Here is a 25,747-nt window from a genome sequence, read left to right on the forward strand (position 1 = left end):
CAGCTCGGCTGGGCTGCTAACAATGCTTCCCATTCAGCTCTGTCCCGGCTGCCAAGCCCATGGGCAAAGGGGGGTGGGTACTGCCGGTGGCCAGGCAAGGACTGTCCCTGGTCTTTCCCTTGTGCGGGGCCTCCAGACAAGGCTGGCAGTTCCAGTCGGCATGGAGAGGTGAGTTTTGGAGCCCAGGGATTTAGAACTAGATGGCTAAAGAGGATCAGTTATCTGCTCGTGCCTCTGAGGCCAGCTACAGAGCCACGGGATCCTCCTGTACCTCAGGTTCCCCAGAGGTGGCTGTGCCTGTGCATCCTTTGAAGCTTTATGAAGTGGGATCTGTGGCAGCCTTCTATGCCCTGAACCTTTCTCCTCTTTAGTTATCAGCCTAATAGGCCTCCTCCTACCCTGACCCTCAAGCCAGAATCTAGAGAAGGACATCAGCGCTGAGAAAGGGGTGACTTCTGGGACTAAAAGGAGACAAAGTCAGGCAGTAACAATCCTGAGAGCAACTACAGGGAGGTCCGTGGGATGGTGTTCCAGCCCCACATCAGGGAAGGCAGCTCAGAACTTACCTGCGACCCAAGCATTTACCAGGGGGAGCTGAGTGAATTCACTGCTGCTCGGTTTGAACAGTGGTGCCACTCAAGGTGTATGGATGGAGAATCCAGACATTCTTCTTGAGGCACCAGGAATTTGGGACTTTTTACTCACGGGGACAGCGAGACACTAGGGAGGTTTCTGGAAAATTCCCTCTGGCTTGTTGGGTGGAACAGGGGTGGGGGGAGGCCAGGAGAGCCATGGCGGCAACAATCATCCCTAAGAAGAAATGGGCAAGTGGCTGGAGTTGCAAGGTGGAGAGATGGACAGGTAGGTGGGTGCATCAATAAATAGACAAGTGAGACCTATCCTGCCCCCCACCCCTGTAGTACATAACCCAGGCCCTCAATTCCCCTGTCGCAGGCCAGTCAGCTATGTGGACTCAGGTAACACGAGGACAAAGGGGAAGCAGGCACAGAGGCTTGAGCTGCCTGCTTACCGTGACAGCGTCTCTCAGGCCCTTCAGCATCTGGACCTCCCAGTCCACCCTAAAACCTGGGCTAGGTCTGGGCCTTCCCTCCTGCTGCCATACCAGGGCTGATAACAGAAGCTCTTCTTCCCTCCCCCCATATGACATGACGGAAGAGAACCTGTGCCCAGATAATGAAGGCCTGGAGGAGTTCTGAGGCAGGAGTTAGCTGTCCTGGGTCAGGAGTTCAGTGCCCACTAGCATTGATGTTTCCCATGGACAGCAGCGCTCTGTCTGTTTCTCTCTGTCTCTCTGTCTCTCCCGCCCCCCCTCCTCCCTTCTCTCCCAGGCCCCAGAGCTCCACCTGGGTCTTCACGCTGTTGCTGCTCATGGTGTTGCTCCCAAGCCCAGCCTGGCACGTAGCAGCCCAGCGATGCCCACAGACCTGTGTCTGTGACAACTCTAGACGGCATGTTACCTGCAGGCACCAGAACCTCACTGAGGTGCCAAACGCCATCCCTGAGGTCAGGAGAGGGAAAATCCTGGCATGGGTTGGCAGTGTGGCAAGAAGGAAGAGTGGCAGGAGCCTGGGCTACACCAATGGCTCTACCACTGGCTAGCTGGTTACTGCTCCTTGAGCCTAGGTTATCTAGGTCTGAATGGGAAGAAAAATAACCAGTGAGAGCCAAATCCAATGACACACACACACCTTTAACCCCAGGACTCAGGAGGCAGAGGCAAGCAGGTCTCTGAGTTCAAGACCAGCCTGATCTACAGAGTGAGGTCCAAGCTAACCAGACCCAGGTTTACAACAAATAGCAACAACAAAAATAAACTAAACAAGCCAATAGCAGTGTAATTTATTTAAAATCCTTTTCATGTGGCTGAGATACCTAGGTGACCTGCAAATAATAATGTATTTATGTCAGGTCCTGGGGTGAGCTGGGGGGGGGGGGTGTTGTCTGGATAAGAAACTCTTTTTTGCCCCGTGGTGTTATGAACTAATGGGTAAGTAAGCCAAGAAGGAACAGATCACAGTAAGGGCTGCTCTGTGGCTAAAGAGACTCGGAAAGATGATGGGGAGAGGCCAAGGCTCGAGTGCCCATGTAGCTCATTCTCCCTTCCCCTCTCCTGTCCCCAGCTGACCCAGAAGCTGGACCTCCAGGGCAATATACTGAAGGTCCTCCCTGCAGCTGCCTTCCAGGACCTGCCCCACCTCACGCATCTGGACCTGCGGCACTGTCAAGTGGAGCTGGTGGCCGAGGGCGCCTTCCGTGGCCTGGGCCGCCTGCTCCTTCTCAACCTGGCTTCCAACCGCCTGAGCACCCTGCCCCAGGAGGCGCTGGACGGGCTGGGCTCGCTGAGGCGCCTGGAGCTGGAGGGGAACATGTTGGAGGAGCTACGCCCGGGGACCTTCGGCGCCCTGGGCTCGCTGGCCACTCTCAACTTGGCCCACAACGCCCTGGTCTACCTGCCCGCCATGGCCTTCCAGGGGCTGCTGCGTGCCCGCTGGCTGCAGCTGTCTCATAACGCGCTCAGCGTCCTGGCCCCCGAGGCTCTGGCCGGCCTGCCGGCGCTGCGCCGTCTCAGCCTGCACCACAACGAGCTGCAGGCCCTGCCCGGGGCCGCCCTGTCCCAGGCCCGCAGCCTGGCGCGGCTGGAGCTGGGTCACAACCCGCTCACCTACACGGGAGAGGAGGACGGCCTGGCGCTGCCCGGCCTGCGGGAGCTCGCCCTGGACCACGGGTCCCTGCAGGCCCTGGGGCCCCGGGCCTTCGCCCACTGCCCGCGCCTGCACACCCTCGACCTCCGCGGGAACCAGCTCACCACCCTGCCCCCGCTGCAGGTCCCCGGCCAGCTGCGCCGCCTGCGGCTGCAGGGCAACCCGCTGTGGTGCGCCTGCCACGCGCGGCCCCTGCTCGAGTGGCTGGTGCGCGCGCGGGTGCGCTCGGATGGCGCGTGCCGGGGCCCGCGGCGCCTGCGAGGTGAGGCCCTGGATACGCTGCGGCCCTCGGACCTGCGCTGCCCGGGCGACGCGGCGGCGGAGGACGGGGACGAGGACGAGGACCGACCGGCCGGTCCCCGCGCTCCTCCTCTTCGCTCCCCGCACGGAGAGGCCGCGTGGGGCACGCCCTGCCCTCCGGCCTGCGCGTGCGTCGCCGAGACCCGGCACAGCACTTGCGACGGCCGCGGCCTGCAGGCTGTGCCCCGCGGCTTCCCCAACGACACCCAGCTCCTGGACCTGAGGCGCAACCACTTCCCCTCGGTGCCCCGCTCGGCCTTCCCGGGCTTGCGCCACTTGGTGTCGCTGCACCTACAGCACTGCGGCGTCGCGGAGCTGGAGCCCGGCGCCTTGGCGGGCCTGGACCGCCTGCTCTATCTCTACCTCTCCCACAACCAGCTCTCCGGCCTGAGCGCCGCCGCCCTCGAAGGGGCCCCCAACCTGGGCTACCTGTACCTGGAGCACAACCGCTTCCTGAGGATCCCGGGGACCTCTCTGCGGGCCCTACCCGCCCTCGTCTCGCTACACCTCCAGGACAACGCGGTGGACCGCCTGGCGCCCGGGGATCTGGCAGGAGCGCGGGCTTTGCGCTGCCTTTACCTGAGTGGCAATCACATCACCCAGGTGTCACCCGGGGCGCTCGGTCCAGCGCGGGAGCTGGAGAAGCTGCACCTCGACAGGAATCGGCTGCGAGAGGTGCCGACGGGAGCCTTGGAGGGGCTGCCGGCGCTCAAGGAGCTGCAGCTCTCGGGGAACCCGCTCCGGGCTCTGCCAGACGGCGCCTTTCAGCCCGTGGGGCGGTCGCTGCAGCAGCTCTTCCTGAATAGCAGTGATCTGGAGCAGGTGGGTGCTGGCTGATGTGCAGGCAGCAAGCACGCGTCCCTAGGAGGCATTTTAGGCAGGGCATGAGAACGCTACAATAATCCAAACGTCCCCCTCCGCCCTTAAGGAGCTCAGGTGCAGCTAGAGGCATGGGAGAACTTGAGTCTGAGCAGTTACCTGCTCTTAAGAGTCTTGGCCATCATAAGGGTGGGGTTCCGGCCTAACTGAAAGAACGTGGGCATTGTGTGACTCGGAATACGATGAACCTGGGTTCTAACCTCCGGACTGCCCCTCCACCGTAGACCACCTTGGGCCTTCCGTCTCTCTCCTGGAGGAGGGAGGAATGGAGCGCCCCGCAGACCTGGCACAGCCCACCCGGCGGTGGAGGCTCACAACAGGACTGGGTTCTTCCTTGCAGATTTCTCCCAGGGCCTTCTCAGGCCTGGGCAAAGGGCTGAGGAGCTTGTACCTGCACAAGAACCAACTTCAGTCCCTGCCTGCCCCGCTGGGGCTCAGCGGGCTGGAGCTCGTCGACCTCAGCGGTAATCCTTTCCACTGTGACTGCCAGCTGCTCCCGCTGCACAGGTACAGCCCCCCCCACCCCCCCCCACCCCCGGTCAGGACCAGCTGTCGCCAGTCAAGCCCAGCTATCTCCTCGGAGGGACTGTGGCTGTGCGCCATGAGACTTGGGATGGTGTTTAGCTTACAGGTTACTTATAGTTCAGCAAGGAAAGCCAGGATGGGGGCTCCAGGCAGGAACTTGCCGGAGGCAGAGATGAGGAGGGAGGAACACTGCTTGCGGGTGTGCTCAGCTTGCTTTCCTATATAACCCAGGACCACCTACCTGGGCTGGCACTGCCTGCAATGAACTGGACCCTCCCACATCCATTATTAATCAAGATAGACATGCCTGGCACAGGTACCACAAAACTAAGGTTTAATTCCTTCATAAATCAGGATGGTGTTGTCCTTGCTTGGAGTGTTGGGACCTGAGAAACACAAACATGCCTATAATCCCAGCACCTGGGAAGCAGAGGTAGGACGCCGGAGTATGAAGTCAGCACGGGCAATATGAGACTCTGCCTCAAAACACAAAAGCAACGGTTAGGGATGAAGCTCAGTCTGTAGAGGGCTTGCCTGGTATGCACAAAGCTCTGGGTTCAGTTTCTAGTGCTTCATAAATACAGGTGTGGTAGCGCACATCTGTAACATAGCACTTCTAAGGATTAGAAGACCAGAAGTTGAGGTTGGAGACCTGGAGCGATGGCTCAGCAGTTAAGAGTGGCAACTGGTCTTCCAAAGGTCCCGAGTTCAAATCTCAGAAGTTGGCCTGAGCTTCGTGAGACCCAGTCCTTGTTGTTCTAATAGAACAAGCATCAGTGGGCAAGCGAGCCGACTACTTTAGTAAGTTTAGGCTCTGAAGTCTTACGATATGAGTCCTGTGAAGAGAGGGGAGCAGCCCAGCCACGTGGTTGTGGCTGCTGGAGAATCAGTGAGGCAGACTGTGCCTGGGACATGAGAGCACTGATTTCCTTTCTATGCAGAAGGGATCAGAGGCTTGAAGTGACATGGAGGCGAGCCACCCAGCCAGCACGCAGTAGACTGTTCCTCCGGTACATTGCCTCCAAGCTCTTGAGCTCTCCTCATGCTCCCTCGGGGCTACTCTCGCCCACACTCATCTAGAGTGGGCGCCCCATCTCCCTCTCTTCCTCAGGTGGCTCACTGGGCTGAACCTGCGGGTGGGTGCCACCTGTGCTACCCCTCCCAGTGTCCGTGGCCAGAAGGTGAAGGTTGTAGCTCCTGTCTTTGAAGCCTGCCCAGGCTGGACTGCCAGGAAGGCCAAGAGGACACCAACCTCCAGGGGCAGTGCCAGGAGAACTCCCACCCACAGCCGACATTGAGGAACAGACAAGGTTAGCCCTGGGAAGCTGAGCCCCAACTTTTCCCAGTCCTGCCTTGTGATTCCTGAGCTGGGCAGTGACCCATGGTCTCCTTGCATGATGCAGTAACATCCCTTCCCCTCATACTTTAAGGAGATGACTTGATGCTTTTGTGGACGCCACAATCTAGTCATCCCATTTCTGTTTTTACTCGATCCGTGTGGACCCCGCCCTTTCCCATGCTGACCTCATAGACCTGGCTCTTCTCAGGGAGGGGAGGGGGAGTTCAGGTTGGCTCTGCCTCCCAACCACTGCAAGTCACAGGCTGAGATGTCACTTGATGTTGACAGTCAGGTCCTGACCCAGCTTCAACTCTCAATGTGCCTTGATGTAGCTCTGAGGGCTGAGCAGGCTGCTGCAGGGTGAGCTCCCAGATGCAGGAGGCCCCGATGCAGACACGTAAGACCAAGTGTGGAGTCCAAAGGGAGGAGACCATGTCATAGAGGAAAAGAGCAAAGAGAAAGGTGTGGAGAAGGCTGTGCCCCTCCCCCAACTCTGGGTTTGAAGACTTGAGGCAATCAAGTGGTGTTTATATTAGTTCCTCGAGGTTGCCATGAGACTAAACTGTGAACTGGGTACAGCACAATGTGCCTGGCTGTCCTTGGAGGTTTGAGGTTGGAAATCATGGAATAAAGGACCCCATCTTGCTGTTGCTGGCCGGTGGTGGCCTGTGCCATTTTCTAACCTGCCTTTCAGTGTGATACTCTCCATCCTTCCATTTATCAGTCTGTACACTTCTCCTTTTCATAAGGATGGCAGCTCAACATATAGTGACCTTTAATCTATCACTGCCATTTAATAGAAGACCCTAATTCCAAGAGGTCACGTTCTGAGTTACTGGGAGTTTAACTATCTTCTACAGAAACACAATTTAAGCCACAAACTGTTCCTAGTGGAGGCAGGTTTAGAGTGGGGAAGGAATACCTCACTGTGGATCTGGGGTATAACACCTGCCACACAAGCATGAGGGCCTGAGCCCCCATAAAAGCCAGACACACAGCAGGACCGTCTACAATCCTAGCGCTCCTACAGGGAAGTGGGAAGCTGAGATGGGAGACTCTCAGAAGCCCATGTGCCAGCCACCCTGGGCTCACAGCAAACAACAGAGACCCCCATCAGGGGCTGGGATGTCTGAGTGCATGCACTGCTCCTGCAGAGGACCCAAGTTTGATTCCCATCACCCATGTAGGGCAGGTGGCTCACAAATGCTTGTAACCCCAGCTTCAGGGGACAACAGCTTTGGCTTCCACCAGCACTCACAGGAGAGGTAGAGCTGTGTGAGAGACAGAGGTGAGGTGGTGGTGAGACAGGCAGAGACAGTCTTAAGGTAGAAGGCAGGAACTGGCACCCGTGCAGTTCTCTGATTCCCACACACGCATGTTCACACACATGGATGAATGCATGTGCACACAAGAAAAGATCTCTGAGCTACAGGATACAAATCCTCCTTCGGGCCAGGTGGAGGCTGTGGCACACCTTTAATTCTAGACCTCCTAGCAGTGGCAGGCAGATCTCTGAGTTCAAGGCCAGCCTGGTCTACAGAGTGAGTTCCAGGACAGCCAGACCTACACAGAGAAACCCTTCTTGAATGACGTAATTGGTACTCAGTGGTAGCACCCTCCCTCCAGGCTTGCTCTAGGCAACAGTTACAGCCACAGGTGCCAGCACTAGTGAGAAACCATTGTAATCCTTGTACTTGGGAGGCAGGATAAATTCACGGTCACCCCAGGCCATATGAGGCTATCTCCATATACAGCCTAAGAGGTCCCCTCTCTCCTCTTAAAGCCACCATACCCCCCCTTCACCTTTTAAAGTTTTATTTACTTTGGTGTTCTGCCTCCATCTAAGTCTGTGTGAGGGTTTCAAATCCCCTGGAACTGGGATTACAGACAGCCTTGAGCCACCATGTGGTTGCTGGAATGTGAACCCGGATCCTCTGGAAGAGCAGCCAGTGCTCTTAACCACTGAGCCGTCTCTCCCGTCCCCTTGCTCTTCCTATTTACATATATTTTCACATTTATCTGTGTGTGCGTGCCAGTGTATGTGTCATGGTGTGCTTGAGGTCTGAACATAGCCCAAGGGAGTTGTTTTCTCCACCTCCTATGAGGGTTCCAGGGATCAAACTTAGGTACTCAGGGCTGTTCCCTAGCACCAGTGCCTGGAGGGAGGCCAGGCCACACTCGCTGTGTTCTGGCACTTTGCATGAAGCCCAGCAAGCTTGCTGTGTGGTCCATGAACGGTATACTAAGGAGTGTCCCAGCAACCGTGGTGACTGCAGATCAACCCAGGCTCAGTACCACCGCTGTCACTTATCCTGTGCAGCTAAGCAAACAATTTATATCCTCAGCCTTCCTTTTTCACATCTGTGAATGAAACCAAGATCTGAAATGAAGTAGTGGGCTGGAGAGATGGCTCAGTGGTTAAGAGCACTGACTGATCTTCCAGAGGTCCTGAGTTCAATTCCCAGCAACCGCATGGTGGCTCACAACCATGAGTAATGAGATCTGATGCCCTCTTAAGGTGTTTGAAGACAGCAAGAATACTCATATAAATAGCTCTTAAAGAATTATCATCCCAGTGTGTAGTAGGCTAGAACCTAGCATAAAAGGTTCGTTGAGACTGGGTCTGCAGAAGGCTGAGAAGCAATGAGTGGGCTCCTTGAAGTGCTGAGATTTGGTCTAATGATCACCGAAAGCCTCCAGTGGAGGAAGTAGGGTATGTGGAAGGAAGAATGATGCCAGCTAGCAACTCAAATGCTAAGACTCCAAGACCTTTGGCTCCCATCCAAGGGCAAGCTGGGTACTGGCTTCTAAAGACCAGTCTTGATTCTCAGAACGCACAGCATGAGGCCTTGTCCTACAACTGTTTTTTTCCTTTCTTTCTTTGTTTTTGAGACAGGGTTTCTTTGTGTAGCCCTGGCTGTCCTGGAACTCACTCTGTAGACCAGGCTGGCCTTGAACTCAGAAATCTGCCTGCCTCTGCCTCCCAAGTGCTGGGATTAAAGGCGTGCGCCACCACGCCCGGCTCTCCCACAACTCTTATAACTGAGGGAAGGTTGAGCTCAAGGCCGGCCTGAGCTACCTAGTCAGACAAATCTGACCCCTTAACATCAGCAACATCAGTTATGTGCATTTCTTAATTCACCAACACTGCTACTCCAACTTGGTGCCAGGGTTGGAACTCGGGACAGGTGAGCTCCAAGAACCACTAATTACAATACAGATACGGTTATGGAGACAGAGGCCGGTCTTTGTTGTTCCCTTCGCATAGTAACTGTCTTCACACTCGACCCTGAAGTGGCATGTCAGAATATATATACCCTGTGGGTTTGACTTTAGAAGGGACTTGTCTCAGAGAGGTGTGGTAGCGCACATCTCTAACCCCCGAATTCAGGAAGCGGGAGATCAGAAATTGAGGTTGGCTTAGGCTGTATGAGAGCTCGTTTCGTTTCTGTCGTTCTAACTGAACAAGAATCTGCAGTCAGTCAGCCTAAGCCCAGCCAGCCCCAGCTCTCAAGTTTTATCAATGGACCCACAGCCTCCCTCCGCTCATCTGTGAAAGGATGGGGAGTCTGGGGCCAGGCAGGCCTGGAATGAAGGGCAAACATCCAGCTGCACCCTCTTTTGTCAGGTCTATCTAAAGGCACACCTGGGCCACCTTCCCCACAATGTCTGCTCCTAGAGGCCGAGGCCCACTCATCTGATATCATCACATTGTTTTCTTCAAAGATTTTATTTTTAATTACGTTTAAGGATGTGCACATTTGTATCCACGGAAACCAGAGACCCAGGCTCCCTTGGAGCTCACGATACAGGTGCTGTGGGTGGCTGCTGGGAATTGAACCTGCCTTTTATTGTGGACTTTCATCTTCTTCCCTTTGAGGAGAGCAGGCAGGCAAAGGCCTCTTTCATGGCCTAGATTCTGCACAGGGTGGGCTATCTTTAGCAGATAGATCAAGACCAACTTCTCTCAGAACCTGCCCAGTCCATGATGACTGGCCACTCACATCTCCCCTCAGGGATGAACAAGACTTGACTGGCGTAGGCCCATAGATGGCCACACAGCACAGCCACAGCCGTAGGGAGCCACTGGCCTCACTGCTTCTGTCTAAATCCCAGTCAGACACAGGGGCACTGCAGGAGACCCAGGGCTGTTCAGGATGACCCTGGAGGGCCGGGCCAAACTGTCTAGCCGGGGGCTGGGTGCACAGCTTTAATCCCAGGCCTCGGAAGGCAGAGGCCAGGGGATCCCTACCGGTTTAGAATCTGCATGGGCTGCATACCAAGCCCCAGAACAGCAAGTACTACATAGACCCTGTCTCAAAAATAAAACAAAAATGTGTCCAAGTGGGAAAACCAAAGGCCAGATGCTGTAAAGAGGCTGAGCTGAGCAGTGGCTGGGCTAACCAGGCAGGGAGAGGGAATGTTAGTCAGCCCAAGCCCCACTCTGGAGAAGGACGGTCTCAGGCAGGCCCCCGACTACATGGACCAAACTACTGTCTGATCCTGTTACCTGACAGCAAGTAGCCTGGCCTGAGTCTCCCTTAGGGGCTCACGTCCCCGCACATCTTCCCAGCTGTTCCCTCTCAGAAAGGAAGTCAGTGTTCTTGTCATCCCTGAGGTCAAGGCCCAAACCCAAATCTCTTGAGCCCACTACTTGGTCAATTCCCTGCCACAGTGGGGCTCCTGGGACATCAGGTGGAGCAGGGTGCCCCCAGGAGGTACATGACCCTCAATTTATTTTGGGTGGAGGTGGCTCTGTTCTCACCCAGCATCGGCTGCTCCATAACCTTCCTTCCACCACTTGCCTGGGTAGACCATGGGGACCAGTCTAGTTTTCCAGTGTGCTGAGGGTGCAATGAGTGTCAGCCAGAGGGCAGAGGCAGCCCCGGAACACCAGGCTGTCCATTTACTGCACAGCAGTAAAGCCGGGCCTCCTCTCTGCTCCATGACCAGGCTTGGCTTCAGTTAGGGTCCAGGCTGATGCCAGGGAAGTCTCAGTTGTCCCTTTCCTGCTTGATGCTCTCAATGGGGAGAGGCAGCTGTGGACTGGGCGACCTGTCAGGCGAGGGCATGTCCTGGTGCTCCTCCTTCACACACACAGCGATAACTGTGGAGAGGGAGGGAGGGAGGGAGGCAGAAAGGTGGGAATGAGCATGTGAAGGTGTGAAGGTGCCTGTGGGTAGGATGAAAGGCTGCTGAGGAAGTTAGCTTCCTTCAGAGAGGACTTTGGAGGTCGCTGGGAGCCACAGAGAAGGTTCAAGGCTGCAGGCACAGCCGGTGAGAAACCAGCACTTGCAGCCAAGCTGACAGCCTGCGGGAGACCCTATGGAGGGAGAACCAACTCCTGAAATTATTGCTGATGCTACATGTCCTATGGCATGTGATCCCCCAAATACACCGCAGTAAGAACGAGGACCCCAGGCAAATCCTGGCCCTGTTACACCCTTTAGTGAGCATGGGGGTATTTAGAGGCAGGGGAGGAAGGGAAAGCCAGGACACATGGCTGGAGAGAGAGACTTCTCAGTTCAGAGCTGGATGGGGTGGTTAGGAGATTTTTTCCAGTCCAGTGGTTTGAAAACTATTCCGTGCCTGGAAAATATCCTTTAAGCTTGACTCTGTTTTTCTGTGTCCAGGTAGAGAAACAAAGAGACCACATCTGAGAGTGGAGCAGCTTGCCCCTGACCGGCTGACCCTACCCAGCCCACCGGCTCTTACTGTCATCAGGAACTGGTTCCGAGACCCCCAAAGCCTCAAGGTTGTCCTCCAGTAAGGGTTTCTTGGAGCCCTGTCTGAGGGGCCGAGTCTTGGCTGATGGGATTCTTTTCCCTATGAATAAAAATTTAAAAACAAACAAACAAACAAAATACCTAGCATTAGTGCTAGCCAGCAGTGTGGAACCGGCACAGTGGACCTGGACCCCAATTTTCAATATCCCTTCCCTTATCAGCCAGGTGCCCGAGGTCAAAGTAGTGTGGATGCTAGCTAGCTTGTGTGTTGCTTTCTTTTCCTTCTTTTTTCCAGACAGGGTTTCTCTGTATAGCCCTGGCTGTCCTGGAACTTGCTTGGCAGGCCAGGCTGGCCTCACACTTACAGAGAGGCCCCTGCCTCTGCTCCCGAGTGCTGGGACTAAAGGTGTGCGCGTCACTGCCTGGCGATGCTTGATTTCTTAGAAGGAACATGGCGTGTGCAGGTCCCCACTTTGAACAGCACAGGCTCAATTCAAATGCCACTCCTACCCAGGGACACCCAGTTCTGCGGTGGCTCTGTCTCACTGCAGAACATCCTCTTCTCGGTCTGATGCCCGCACTGTGTCACTACTTTTCACACTGGACAGTTGGGAATGACTTTGTCCCCTGCCCTCCTCTCCTGTCCAGGAATGAATGTTGGGAGGGGGAGGGTTCCTTTCTCTCTGCCTTTCCCCAGAACAAGCATCTACAGGTTGCTTCGCAAAAGCAGCAGCAGGGACGGGATGGGACCCCCTTCTCTCTTCTTCAGCACACACTACATTCCTATCCCATTACTATGTTCTGGATCCCCTAAGACACAGGGTCCTCGTGGGGCACTGTGTGGGCAGTGCCCAGGCTGGGCTCAGGGCTTTGCAGTTTTACTTACTTTTCTTCCCAAACTGTTTCTTCTTCTTCTTTGTGGCGTCTTTGCCTTTCTGAGGTGTGTTTGGTTCTAAAGATGAGAAGAGAGTTCTGTAAGGTCACAGGGCACCCCCATCAGAGGGCACTGGCCCTCATATATGAGAGAAGCCAGACACTGAAACAGGATGGGGAAGTGGCGGGAGAGCAGCTATTCCATCCGCCCCCGTCACCAGGGCTGCTGGAGGGGTGTGGGTGGGTACACAAGGTCCCAGGCATAGGACAGAGCGGGCAAGATGAAGGAAGGTGCTCTGCAGGGCAGGGGAGAGGCCAGGAGCAAGATGAGAGGCAGGGCACACACTCTGCTCAGTGCAACCTGGAGCCTTCTCCGTCTCATGCCAGAGGATGCTGGGCATGTGGAGGAGCAGCTGGCAGGTAGAGAAAAGCCCGGAGAAGCATGCTCAAGAGCTGTCTGAGCTGGGCAACCCGGTCCCACCTGCGGACACAGGTGGCTGGAGCTGGTAGCCGGTGAGCTCACACCAGCCGACAGGGTAGATGTCCGGGGATTCGCAGTCCACCCACTGATCATACTCGTTGTCCCAGCCATCGAAGTGGATGCTGAGGAGCCGATGCACCACTCGCTTCACGGTGGCCACACAGATGAGCCGGGGCTCCATCAGGTCCACAGCCTCCAGCTTCATGCCCACCTTGAAGCCATGGTTGGGGCAGTCCTGGATGGGAGAAGAAAGCAGTTGCCCAGCTGGCCAGTTCTAGGCCTTAGCAAGTGTCCAGGTAGGCAGGAAGCTGCTGGCGGAATGGAGTAGGGAGAAGGGCCATTGGGAGAGGTTCCTTCAGGCAGCAATCCCATTAAACTCTCAAGTGCCAACCCCTCTGTGGAGAAGGGACAAGTCCACACTGTGGCCCAGCAAGTATCCACATTAACAGAGTTTTCTAGAAGCCGCTTTACTGATCCCAGCAATAAAGACTTAAAGAAGGGGGTTGAAATTGCCCCTGGCCGCCTCAAACTCCCTGACCCCAGCACTAGAATCTGGAGTCTCCTCACCATGTTAAAGAGTCGTGCTGGAGCAGCTTTTGACTTGGTCTTCGCTAAGTAGGTCTCCCAGGTAAAAGGCTGTGTCTCATACCCTGCGTGGGAGAGCATGATGAAGAATGAGGAAGGGGGTTAAGGGCAGAGCAGCACACTGCAGGGACCCTGCAGCTGAGTCCCAGCGTAGTCTGCAGCAACCCTTCTTTCCAGCATGACACCTGCTCTACAACAGTCCTGCTGCTCAGTTCCTGGACGGCCCTAACACACAGGAGTGGTCCTGTTCACCAGCTACACATGGATTGGCTGGGTCAGCCCAGGCAGTGTAAAGGTAGTGGTGGCCAGAGAGGCCCAAGGTGCCACACATCAGGGATCCGGGCTGTGGCCTCACCTTTTGGGGGTGTGAGCTCAATTTCATTCTTTTGGCAGAAGGTAGCTGGGAAGATGGCATGGGAGGAGGCGTGGTAGCAGAACCAATCAGAACCATCCGTGGAGGGCCCCCCATCCACGCAGATCATCAGGTAACCATCCAAGAGCACCTAGGAGGGGTCAGCAAGATGGCTCAAAGGGTAAAAACTGCCCAGCATGATCTGTGTTTGATCCCTAGAACCCATACAGTGGAAGGACACACCAGCTACCACAAAACTGTCCTGACTTCTATGCACATATAAATGAATGCAATTAAAAACAAAACCAAAGCAGCCCTAGGGTAGGGTACAAAGAAATGGATGGCATGTGTCATTAACTGCAAATCCAACAAGGTGGCTACGACTGGACATGAGACATGGATCCAACCAGATCGTGGAATTCGGCCTTCTGCCAGAATACCCCAGTTTTGGTGTTTGGCAGACTACTGAGGAATGGAGGATAGTGGACCCTCTCCAGCAGAGAGCCAGCCCGTGGGTGGCAGTCAGGACTGCACCTGCCTTACTGCCCCCAGGCTCTGAGTATGGAGCTAGCATGTGGCAGGACAGAGCAGGCTAGGTGGACAATTAAGAGTGTCCTTAGGCTCAGCAATGGCAGCAGGTAGGAGCAAGAAGCTGGGCTGAGGCTCTGGGCATGCAAAGGTCGGGCTAGTGGCAGAAAGGCCTACTTGAGGGGGCAGTATTTAGCTGATACCTGACATAGGACAACGCTTAAAAGATTTAGTCTAAACCCTAACAAGAAGGTTCTGATAAAAAGCAGGAGTGAATAGTCTCCCTTTACCATACAGAAGTTACGGGCAACAAGCAGCCAGTGTGAGAGGCCCATGACCATACAGTGGGAGCAGAGCCCTGTGCCATCTGACCCTCAGGCAGCCATGCTGGAGGCCGGAAGAGGCTCACCTTGCAGATGGTTGCTACACAGATACTGCCCAGATTCAGAGGGTCAATGGCCTCTAGTTTCATTCCTTCCTCGAACCAGCCACCTTCCGTGTAGACAGCTCGGACCTTAAAGGGATGATGCAATTGTGGATTCAGGAGAAGGTAAGGACAATCTTGCCGATACTGCAGGCCTGGGCTGGCAACAGAGGGCAAAGGACAGTCCCACCGGGTGTGGTGGTGCCAGAACTTAGGAGGCCGTGACCAGCCAAACCAGGCTCCAATGGGACCTTGCTTCAGTCTACTCTCCTAAAGGTTCTCAGCATGTTAAGGACGGTGGGACAATCTCTTACAAAAGAGGCAAGGGACAGTCCCACAGAGAAGCCAATGAAGGAGTAGGGCCGGGGGAAAGCGTCCACAGGCGGTACCTCACCTTCTTGAAGAGGTAAGGTACAGCATCACAGTAGATTTTCCGGAAGGTGGGGTGATGAGACATGTCACATCGTCTGTCTAGGGAGATGACGGAGAAGATGGAGGAAAAGGGAGGTGAAGGCAGCCCCTGGTTATCCCATGCTTCTCCCAGAAGTATGTGACCAGGCAGGCTACCTTTGTTCTCAGCTGTGCCCCAGCTGCTTCCCTAAATGGGAAAACAGAGGACCCTGGAGCAGTAGTGTGGACTCGGCAGCACGGGGACCCAGGCTCTTTGGCTCTGGCCAGTGGCAATGCCATCTGTGTTACATCTTGATTTTGCTCTTCAGACTGAGCTGAGTGACCTGACTCACCGGCCTCTCTGATCTTCAACATTGTCACTTGCAGGGTAGCAATGACAGGCCACTTCACTGCACTACTGTGAGGCACAGCAAAGGCCCTGCTGGTCTTTAGGGGGAGGCTGAGCCTGGAGTCGCAACAGCCAGGGGTTCTACTGACCTGACATCTTGATGCCGTGGCCAACACGCCGGGACCAACCCACTGGGTGGATCAGGGGACTCCACATATGGCACCAGAAGTCGTCATCACTGTCACCATCCTCATAGAGGAGCCGGAGGCGACCCCCGATTACTGTGTCCACCACGGCCATGCGGGTACGTGACACCTGGGTCTTGTCAACAACCTCTAAGCGCATGCCCTGTCGGAAAGGGTACTTCATGCTTTCTACCATCTGCAAGGGCACAGGAAAGCAGTGCGTCAGTCACCAACCCCACATCCCTGCTGTGAGCAAAAGCTGAGTGTGCTGGCACAGGCCTTTAATCCCAGCACCAGAGAGGCAGAGGCAGGCGGATCTGAGTCTGAGGCCAGCCTGCTCTACAGAATAAGTTCCAGGACAGCCAAGGCTATACAGAGAAACCTGGTCTTGAAAAACCAAAGCAGGGCTGGTGAGATGGCTCAGTGGGTAAGAGCACCCGACTGCTCTTCCGAAGGTCCAGAGTTCAAATCCCAGCAACCACATGGTGGCTCACAACCATCTGCAACAAGATCTGGCGCCCTCTTCTGGAATATCTGAAGACAGCTACAGTGTACTTACATATAATAAATAAATAAATCTTTAAAAAAAAAAAAAGAAAAACCAAAGCAAACTAAACAAAAGGTCAGCAAAGGAGGGATGCAGAGATGACTCAGCAGTTAAAACATGTCCCTTCCTAAGGATCCAGATTTTTTTTTTTTTTTTTTTTTTTGGTTTTTTCGAGACAGGGTTTCTCTGTGTAGCCCTGGCTGTCCTGGCACTCACTTTGTAGACCAGGATGGCCTCGAACTCAGAAATCCGCCTGCCTCTGCCTCCCGAGTGCTGGGACTAAAGGCGTGCGCCACCACGCCCGGCTAAGGATCCAGATTTGATTCCAGGCTTATATGGCAGCTCACAGCCTTCTATAACTCCAGTTCCTGGGGACCCAATGCCCTCTTCTGGCCTTCAAGGGACAGCATGCATATGACACAGATATACATGCAGTCAAAACACCTATACACATAAATCTTTTTTTTAAGGGTCAGGACAGGGAAGGGTGGTGAAATCTCAGGGTGCCTGAGCCCCAGTCCCTCAGAACAGCACAGTGGGCAGACCTAGAGTTCTCAGTCAGGATAATGGAAATCCCAGAACCTACTTCAGACCAAGGAAACTCAAGTGACCTAGAAAAGTACAGGCAGACTTAGTTCTGGTGTCCGTTCCGGGCTTTTCACAAGCTCTGCACTGATCCCTTGGCACCTAACTCTTTCTTCTACCTCTGGCCCTCTGTGGGCGGCACATGCAAGATTTTTGTCCAGTGGTATGTAGCATACACATACATACATGAAACAGTTTGCAAATGTGACTCCTAGGGCTTAGCACACTTGAACAGCAGTCTACGAAGTGCAAGAAAGCAGGATGTCTGTCTCTAAGGTAGGCTGTCTGGCTTTCTAGCATCAGGACACAGCTGACTAAATTGCAGCTCGGGCCTCGAGATGCTGATGCTGAGCGGGGTTGTTGCTAAACGTGCTGGAGGGGCAAACTCAGAGGTTACAACCCAGAAACACAAGAGCTAACCCAGTATCCTAAACCAGACAGACCTTGCCTTTCCAAAGCTCATGGCTAGACTACCTCCTGCCACCAACCACAGGTAACAGCAGCTCATCTAGGAGAGTAACAGGCCTAGGCCTGTCATGACGAAGTCCTGGGCTTGTAAGGCTTAAGCCACTTCCTCTACCTGGCCTTCTCTAACACAGTCCTTTTAAGGCTCATTCTCAGCTCAGAGCCACATTCAGTCTGGTTTGCAAGAGAATGAATGAATGACTGCATGCAGGCATGCCTGACCCAGTGAGGAAAAGACAGTACTGTGGGCTGGGCATGAGAGTGCACACCTTTAGTTGTCCCAGCGCTCAGGAGGCAGAGGCAGGCAGACCTCTGTGAGTTCAAGGCCAGTCTGAGCTACATACTAAATTCCAGGAAAGACAGTACTACGTAAAGAAACCCTGTCTCAAACAACAAAACCCCTAAAACATTATAGCACTGGGTTTGATGGATTCTGTCTGTAATTTCAGCACTTCAAAGCCAGAGGCTGAAGGATTAGAAGTTCAAGGTTCAGCCGGGCGTGGTGGCGCACGCCTTTAATCCCAGCACCCAGGAGGCAGAGGCAGGCGGATTTCTGAGTTTGAGGCCAGCCTGGTCTACAAAGTGAGTTCCAGGTCAGCCAGGCTGTACAGAGAAACCCTGTTTCAAAAAAACCAAAACCAAAACCAAAACCAAAACCAAAAAAAAAAAAAAAAAGAAGTTCAAGGTGTTCAAGGTTAGGCTTGCTAAGTGGTTAAATGGTTCAGTGGGTAAAAGAACTTTGCTGCCAAGCCTGAAGGCCTGAGGTCAATCCCTGGGACGCTCACGGTTGTCTTGACACTTCTTTTTTTTTTTTTTTTGGTTTTTTGTTTTTTGTTTTTTTGAGACTCTGTAGACCAGGCTGGCCTCAAACTCAGAAATCCGCCTGCCTCTGCCTCCTGAGTGCTGGGATTACAGGCGTGCGCCACCACGCCCAGCTGTCTTGACACTTCTACCCACGCACTGTAATAAAATGTCAAAAGTTCCAGGGCACCCCTCACCTACATCACAAGTTTGAAGCCACCTTGCCCTGTATGAGACTGTCTCAGAAAACAAAACCGACAAGAACCCACACACATGCTGTGCACTTACTGTCTGGGGCACTCTCTACAAGCCCACCCAATTCTGCCCTACCACCCTTGCTTTCAGAGGCGTCTGACAAAGAGACAGTCCAGTGCTTCCCACTGGGGACACCTAAGCTGTGATCACCCTGTCAAAGCCCAGTACTTCAAGTCTTCTCTGAGGCAGTGCCCTCCCAATGAGCCTGTCTGGAACCTTCTATTGTCTGACAGCACCTCGTTCTCTTTTTCTAACCCCAACCGGGGACTGGTAGTCCAGTTCTACCCTCTGTCCCTCCAGAGTGCAAAGCAGGATGAGCTGGGAGCAATCCTTACAGGCTTGCAGACTGGTCCACGTGGTACACGCCCATATTCTCGTGAGTGTGCTAACCCTGGTGGCCGCACCACCTGCCATCATCTGTCTATAAGAGTGCTGGCTGAGCAAGAAGCCAGTTGCCCCAATCACTACATATGCCAACTATGCAACGAGGGGTAAACAGGAGACAAAGCCCCACTTGGCTGAATATGGAGCATGGGGAAAGCCAAAAGGAGACACAAACAGCCAAAGACACACAAACCCAAAAAGTTCAAAGGAAAAACCATCTCCACTTTGAAAAAAAAAAGGAATGCTCCTGTGAAGTGCACTGAGCACAGCGTGGGAGAGGCTGGTTTTCTACCAGTTCAGGCGACCCACACCCAGGGCCTTGTCTGTGACTCCATCTTTGTTTCAAAGTCGGCTTGCACAGAATCCATGCAGGAACAATTCAAAAGCCGCTCTCTGGGAAACCAGTTGGAAAGCTGCCCCTCTGAGAACAGGCATCCTGCTGGGACGCCTACACAACCTAAGGACACCATGAATGCCTCGTGCAAGAGACCTCAAGGTGTCCCAGGTACCATCAGGGACATGGCCCATTGAGGTGGGAGACAGTGGTCTGTAAGCCTCAGATCATCTCGTCTACGGTGACTACGAACACACCCTCAGTCAGGTAAAGCAGCTTTCTAAGCTTTTGCTGTTTTATGAAAGAGGATCTCACTACAGAGTCCCTGCCTGCTTACAACTCGTTATGTAGACCACACTGGCCTTAAACACAGAGATCCATCTGCCTCTACATTTCAAGTCCTGGAATTAAAGGCCTGTGCCACCATGGCCAGCCAAAGCAGCTTTCTCTGGCTGAACTGCTATGTCCATACAGATGGTTGAGTAGCCCCAGTTCAGATGGGGGCTGTTTTTAATCACTATTTGCAGGCACGACTCTTACTTCTCCTGCCAGGTTGGAGAATCTAGGCAGAGGGGAAATTATATATATATATATATATATATATATATATATATATATATATATATATATATATATATATATATAATGTATATATATATATATATTCTTTCCTTGTATTCCCACAGTGCTGTTTTTAACTTTTTATGTGTGTGTATGTGTGTGTGTGTGTTTGTGTGTGTGTATGTGTGTGTGTGTACCTGTGGAGGTCAGAAGATGTGTTAGATCCTCTGAAGCTGGAGTTACAATTTTGAGCTGCCTGATGTGTGCTGGGAACTGAACTTGGATCCTCAAACCGACCTGGACTCATAATACAGACTCAGTGTAAGATCCACTTGCCTTGGCCTCTCGAGTGCTGGGGTTAAAGGCCTGTGCCGCCACCACGGCCAGCTTATAGTGCTGTCTCTTACCAGCACATAATCCCATCTCTGAGTGATTCCTCTGTGTTGCCCAGTTTGTTTTATGTCAACTGGATACAAGCTAAACGCATTTAGAGGAGGGAAACTCAATGGGGAAAATGCCCCAGCAGACTATGGGCAAGTCTATGGTGCGTTTTTCTTTATTGATGATTGATATGGGAGGGCCCAGCCCGTCATGAGCAGTGCCACCCCTGAGCTGGTGTTCCTGGATGCTACAAGAAAGCAGGCTAAAGTCGTGCAGTGGTGGCACATCTCTTTAATCCCAGCACTCAGGAGGCAGAGGAAGAAAGATCTACAGTTCTGAGGTCAAAAGAGTAAGTTCTAGGACAGTCAGGGCTACACAGAGAGACCCTATCTTGGACAAACAAACAAACAAACGAGTAAGTAAGCAATCAGACTGAGAGAACCGTAAGGAGTGAGCCAGCACAGAGTTCTCCTCCATGGCCTCGGCTTCAGTTCAGGCCTCTGGGTTCCTTCTCTGAACTCCTGCCCTGATCTCTTGGATGTGGAAGGAAGGATAAGCAAAGTTAGCCGTCTCCTCTCAAGGTTGCTTTGTGGTTAGGGAGCTTTATCACAGCAATGGAAACCTCAGATACGATTGAAAATGCTAGAAGCAAGGGCAGCAATCTGGGAGATGTTAAATCCAAAAGGCCAACAAAGCAACATGATTCATATGGTGTACGAGGGTCTGGGCAGGGAGGCAGGTGGCCAGCAACTGCAGCAGCACTGGGCTGAAGGCTGCCCAAGAGGTCTCAGAAGAGTATTATGATGGGGAACTAGGGGCTGTACTCACAGTGCTAGTGTATGGAAATCCCTAGGTCCCACCCCCTAGAATCATAAAAACAAAACAAATGCCTGAATCATATGAAGGATGGAAAAACTGAGGGATGGAAGCGGGAGGAGGGAGGGAGGGAGGGAGGGAAATGAGCTGGAACCCAGCCAGACCTTGATATGGAAGTCTGCAGGAAGAGTCCTGGAACCCACCAACCGCTTCATGAGGTAGCTCTTCCAGTCAGTAAACTTGGCATGGATGGCTGCAGAGACACCGGCAGAGACTGTTGACACAGACTGGTCACACCTTCACCAACCCAGAGATCAGCTACACCGACATAACTATTAAGTTCTGCAACTTCAGGCCAGTGATGACATCATCTTATAAAACCAACCTCTGGGAGCCAGAGAGACAACTCCCTGGTTAAATGCACTGGCTGCTCTCCTAGAGGACATGGGTTCTGTTCCCAGCACCCACATGGTGATTCACAACCATCTCTAAGCCCAGTCCCAGAGGGTCTAACACTCTTCTGACACGCTAGCACACACGGTGAACAGACATTCACTACTCAGGCACACACACACACACAATGTGTGTGTGTGTGTGTATGTGTGTATATGTATGTGTGTGTGTGTGTGTGTGTATATATATATATATATATACACACACACAATACCAACAAACAGGCTCTATAAATACAAACTGTCCAGGGACTTCTAGACTGGGTAGTGAAGGCTTCTGCCCAGAGCCCTATAGGAGCCAGGACCCATCCTGAACTCACTCCGTGGAGGTACCAGGATCTTGCTGTTGATGGCACACCACCCAATGGGGTGGACATCCACAGTTCCCAGGTTGCACCAGAAGTCATGACTGGCGTCATTTTCAAAGCCTTCATATCGGAGCAGCACCCGGTACCCTGAAAGGACAAGGGACCTGTGATGTGGGGAAGGCACGGGACCTGTGACATGGGGAAGGCACGTTTTCAGACTTTCTTCCTTCTCTAGCACCAGCCAGACTTCCTACTTCCTATCCAGGAACTCCTTCCAGACTAGCGGGGTCCCTGACATACAGAACAAATCAATATCCATGCTGCACTCTTAGAAAACATCCTGAGCTGGTGATTGCTTCTATGCCCTCATCATCCCCAGAATAAACCTTATATATATAAAAAAAAAAAAAAATCTAGGGGCTGGTGAGATGGCTCAGTGGGTAAGAGCAACCCGACTGCTCTTCCGAAGGTCCAGAGTTCAAATCCCAGCAACCACATGGTGGCTCACAACCATCCGTAACGAGATCTGACTCCCTCTTCTGGAGTGTCTGAAGACAGCTACAGTGTACTTACATATAATAAATAAATAAATAAATCTTAAAAAAAAAAATCTAGGCAGTGGTGGTGCACACCTTTAATCCTAGCACTCAGGAGGCATAGGCAGGCAGATCTCTGAGGCCAGCCTAGTCTAGACAGTGAGTTTCAGGACAGCAAGGGCTACACAGAGAAACCCTGTCTCAAAAAACCAAAACCACCAACTAAACATTTAAAATGTGTAACAAAACAAAACTAACTTTCAAGATTTAGCCCTGTGTTCTCATCTAAAGGAGGAGCATCCCTAAGAAGGGGAGAGAAAGCTCGTGGGTGACATTTTGATTTATGAAACCCTTTTCACCCTCTAACACTATCCACCTACTAGATACGACACATGGCAAACACATTTCAGACCCTGCTGTGGTCAGAACAGCACTCACCAGCTGCCTGGATGACAGTGGCGATCCAGTACACCCGGCTGGGAAGTACAGCATCGCTGTTGAGCACTTCCACCTTCATCCCCTTCATGACGTCTTCCCACTGGTCATAGAGGGGTACCTGTGATGATAAGAGCATTGGTGGGCTGAGAGAAGCGAGCCCCGTGGGCCTGGGCCCACTGTCCTCTGACCCTCACTCCACATCATGCACGGTGCATGGGAAGCAATGAGGCAGGCAGCCCGAGTTGTGCTGTCCCCTGGCAGTTCCTCCCCTGTTGCCAGACACTCACATGTTTAAAGCAGCTGACAGGAGCAGCCTTGTAACTATGATCCTTCAGGAACTTGCCCCAGTCGAAGCCCAGGACCAGAGCTGCAGAGCACAAAGGAACAGTTGAGGCAGGACATGCACAGCAACCACGTTACCACAGCAACTACGCTAGAGCGTGAACCCAGGGGCCCATGGAGAGCTGAGGCAGAGCACCCACTGCGACTACCTTAGAGCGTGAAGCCGGAGGCCCATGGGGCTCTAGGAACAAGCCCCTGGCCACGGATAGCCACCAGGACTGTGAAGCAGTCACAAACTTCTCTCCCTTTTTGCTCCACAGAAAGGGAAATCAGATATAGGATGAAATTGATCCCACTGCACCCAGTCATTGGCCACGCCTACTCAGCAAGGGCAGGAGCAGCAGCGACTGCTAACCTGGCTGCACAGTGCAGTTTCAGCCTCTCTGGGGCTCAGTGATCACTATGCCTGGAAACCTGAGAGCCCTTCCTACCTGCTGCACACACCCTGGCCTTGCTCTGCACCAGGGAGAGAGAAACCATGAAGACAGATACAAAGAGAAGTAAAGTGGCTAACTCTTGGTCTCTGTGTGCTGGAGGAAGCAGGCAATCGAGCCACTCAAAGCAATGCCTACGGTCATTTCCACAGAAGCCAGCAGGTGGAGACAGTTCACTGTAGACCTGGATCCCCAACTTCCCAGCAGGTCATCCCCACCCTAGTCTCCCATCCCTGGATTCTGTCTCACCATCTTGTCCAGTGGGTGTCCCATCTGCTAGTTGTCCTGTCCCCTGGGCATGGAGAAAGGCTCCAATTTTGGCAGACCAGGCTGCCTTGTGTAGGACTTTGGCTTTCTTGGTGGGTGGCTTTCCCTGAAAGGGAAAAAAAAAAAAGAGCTGTTGACTATGAACCTGGATCTGTTTCTATTTTGCTTTGTTATTTCTTTTGAGATACGCTGGCCTAAATTTGCAGCTACTGTGCTTGGCCTCCTGAGTGCTAGGGTCCCAGGCACGAGCCACCATGCCAAGTAAGGAACTCCTGAGGGTGAGCTCCTGGTGCAGCCATCTAAGCTCTGGGCTTGAGTTTCCTCTGTAAAGGTAATGATGAGTGAGAACACTCAGGAGACAGCTGCAGAGGGATGGGGTCAGCAGAGCTGCAGCTGACAGACACATGTCACTCAGGCCTCTGAGCTCTCCCTAGCATTTCACTGCAGTCACCTCCCTCCACGCTCACGGCTCATGGAGTGCTAGCTGAGTGACTGAGGGGGAGCCGGAGACAACATCCTGTACGTGTAAATGCTCTGGAGAGAACATACAGAGGGCCTCTTCCGGGCGTCTCAGGGAACGCTCACGTCCACATCTACCAGACAACTAAGCTCCAGTGATCAAGGCCAAGGCCAGGAGTCAAGGCAACACACCAGCCAAGTGGAGGCACAGCTGCGTAAAGTCTGACCTTAAGGAAGTGGGTCTCAACCCTTTTGATTGGATGTGGGACCCTTTCAAAGAAGTCATATATGGGATATCCTGTGAATCAGATACTTACATTATGATTCAAAACAGTAGTAGGATTACAGTTATGAAATGAAGTAGCAGCAGTGAGAATAATTTTACGGCTGGGGCCACCACAGCCTGAGGAACTGTATTAAAGGGTCACAGCATTAGGAAACTCGAGAACCACTGCCTTAAAAGACACCAAAAGCTTTGGCCTTTTAGAACAGGAATTGCTGGGCGTGGGAGGGCACACCTTTAACCCAGCAGTGAGGAGGCACAGGTAGCCAGATCTTTTTGAGTTTGAGACCAGTCTGGCCAGCCAGAGTCACACAGCGAAACCTTGTCTCAAAAATAATGTAAAGGGCCTAGTAAGACGGCTACTGCTTAGAGCACTGGCTGCTCTTCCAGCCAATCCAAGCTCAGTTCCTAGCACCCAGATGGTGGCTTACAACTGCCTCCAACTGACAGGGGACTTGACACCCTCTTTTGGGTCTTCTCAGACACAGTATGCATGTAGTGCATAGGCATTTATTTATTCAGGCAAAACACTCATACACACAAAAATGATAAAACCTAAATAAATAAATAAATAAATAAATAAGAGCCACTCTTTGATTGAGGGAGGGTCTCATGTACTTCAGATGACCTCTAGGAATGAGTCCCCCAAGCTGGCTAAGCCGTTCGCCTCCAGTCACATGATGGCTCCAGCCCAGCAACCAGGCCCCAGGATGGGTGTCAGGGGCTGTTCTCACCTGCAGTCTAGCCAGGATACTGGCTTTCTTGGAGTTGGAGGAGTAGCTCCTGGAACACGAGACGCTGCAGAACCTCTTGGTCTTTGAGAAGAAAGCTTCCCTTGTGCCCACGATCCCACACATCTCACAGACAGCTAGGAAGAGAACTCAGCATGTGACTCCTGACATAACTGCTTTAAGTCAAACAAAACCACGGGCTCTTCAACTTCCAGAGCACTGCATCAACCACGTCAGTGTTAGGCTCTGCGGCTGACAGAGAGGAGGGCGTGAACAGTGGATGGAGTTCTCTTCCAAGAGCAAGTCTCAGTATGTGCTGCCCTCAAACTTGCAGGCTCAACTGACCCTCCACCATCAGCCTCTCCAGCAGCAGAACCCCAAGTGTGTGCCCCTCCACCTAGGCACCTCCCTAGGCTCTGTACCTAGAGCTGAGGCTAAGGGGCTGGAAATCCACATGAACGAGTTTTAGAGAGAGGAGTGTGACCAGAGGGCAGGTGTGCTGTCTGACCTCACACTAGGTCACCTGAGGAGCCTTCTGTAAACTGCTGTGGCTGGAGACTGCCAAGCCCTGGGCTCTAGGAACACAGCCATCTGAAGGGCTTTTCCAGCTTCCCAGATGACGCTAATCTACAGCCCGGGTTATAAACCAGCCCCTGGGGTCAGCTGCTCTCCCTAATGATTCCTGCTAGTCTTGATGCTCTCAGATTCT

General features: G+C 53.1%; 2 protein-coding genes across 3 annotated transcripts in view; one reads left to right on the top strand and one right to left on the bottom strand.

Annotated features, from left to right (window-relative positions):
- Chadl (chondroadherin like) lies at positions 1–11,538 on the top strand. The gene is made up of 6 exons (XM_021182861.3): positions 1–168; positions 1,350–1,524; positions 2,142–3,845; positions 4,243–4,409; positions 5,539–5,737; positions 11,400–11,538. Exons 1-5 carry the CDS (start codon positions 23–25, stop codon positions 5,723–5,725), a joined length of 2,379 nt encoding a protein of 792 aa, XP_021038520.2. The 5' UTR covers positions 1–22; the 3' UTR covers positions 5,726–5,737; positions 11,400–11,538.
- Positions 9,478–25,747, bottom strand: part of L3mbtl2 (L3MBTL histone methyl-lysine binding protein 2) — a 19,934-nt gene continuing 3,664 nt past the window's right edge. The window contains exons 3-17 of one of the 2 annotated variants that reach the window (XM_021182863.2): positions 25,042–25,175; positions 23,548–23,671; positions 22,810–22,889; positions 22,523–22,640; positions 21,561–21,695; positions 20,953–21,041; positions 15,624–15,855; positions 15,130–15,206; positions 14,721–14,825; positions 13,787–13,934; positions 13,414–13,496; positions 12,847–13,081; positions 12,379–12,444; positions 11,482–11,592; positions 9,478–10,821 (exon numbers count right to left, since the gene is read on the bottom strand). In XM_021182863.2, the coding sequence (XP_021038522.1) occupies positions 10,673–10,821; positions 11,482–11,592; positions 12,379–12,444; positions 12,847–13,081; positions 13,414–13,496; positions 13,787–13,934; positions 14,721–14,825; positions 15,130–15,206; positions 15,624–15,855; positions 20,953–21,041; positions 21,561–21,695; positions 22,523–22,640; positions 22,810–22,889; positions 23,548–23,671; positions 25,042–25,175 (1,886 nt within the window). In that variant the 3' untranslated portion in view covers positions 9,478–10,672. Of the gene's footprint in view, positions 10,874–11,481; positions 11,593–12,378; positions 12,445–12,846; positions 13,082–13,413; positions 13,497–13,786; positions 13,935–14,720; positions 14,826–15,129; positions 15,207–15,623; positions 15,856–20,952; positions 21,042–21,560; positions 21,696–22,522; positions 22,641–22,809; positions 22,890–23,547; positions 23,672–25,041; positions 25,176–25,747 lie in introns of both variants that reach the window. The other variant, XM_021182862.2, reaches the window with a different exon arrangement.

The sequence above is a fragment of the Mus caroli genome, unplaced genomic scaffold (assembly GCF_978045245.1).
Source record: "Mus caroli unplaced genomic scaffold, Mus_caroli_1 scaffold_16, whole genome shotgun sequence".
Taxonomy (NCBI): domain Eukaryota; kingdom Metazoa; phylum Chordata; class Mammalia; order Rodentia; family Muridae; genus Mus; species Mus caroli.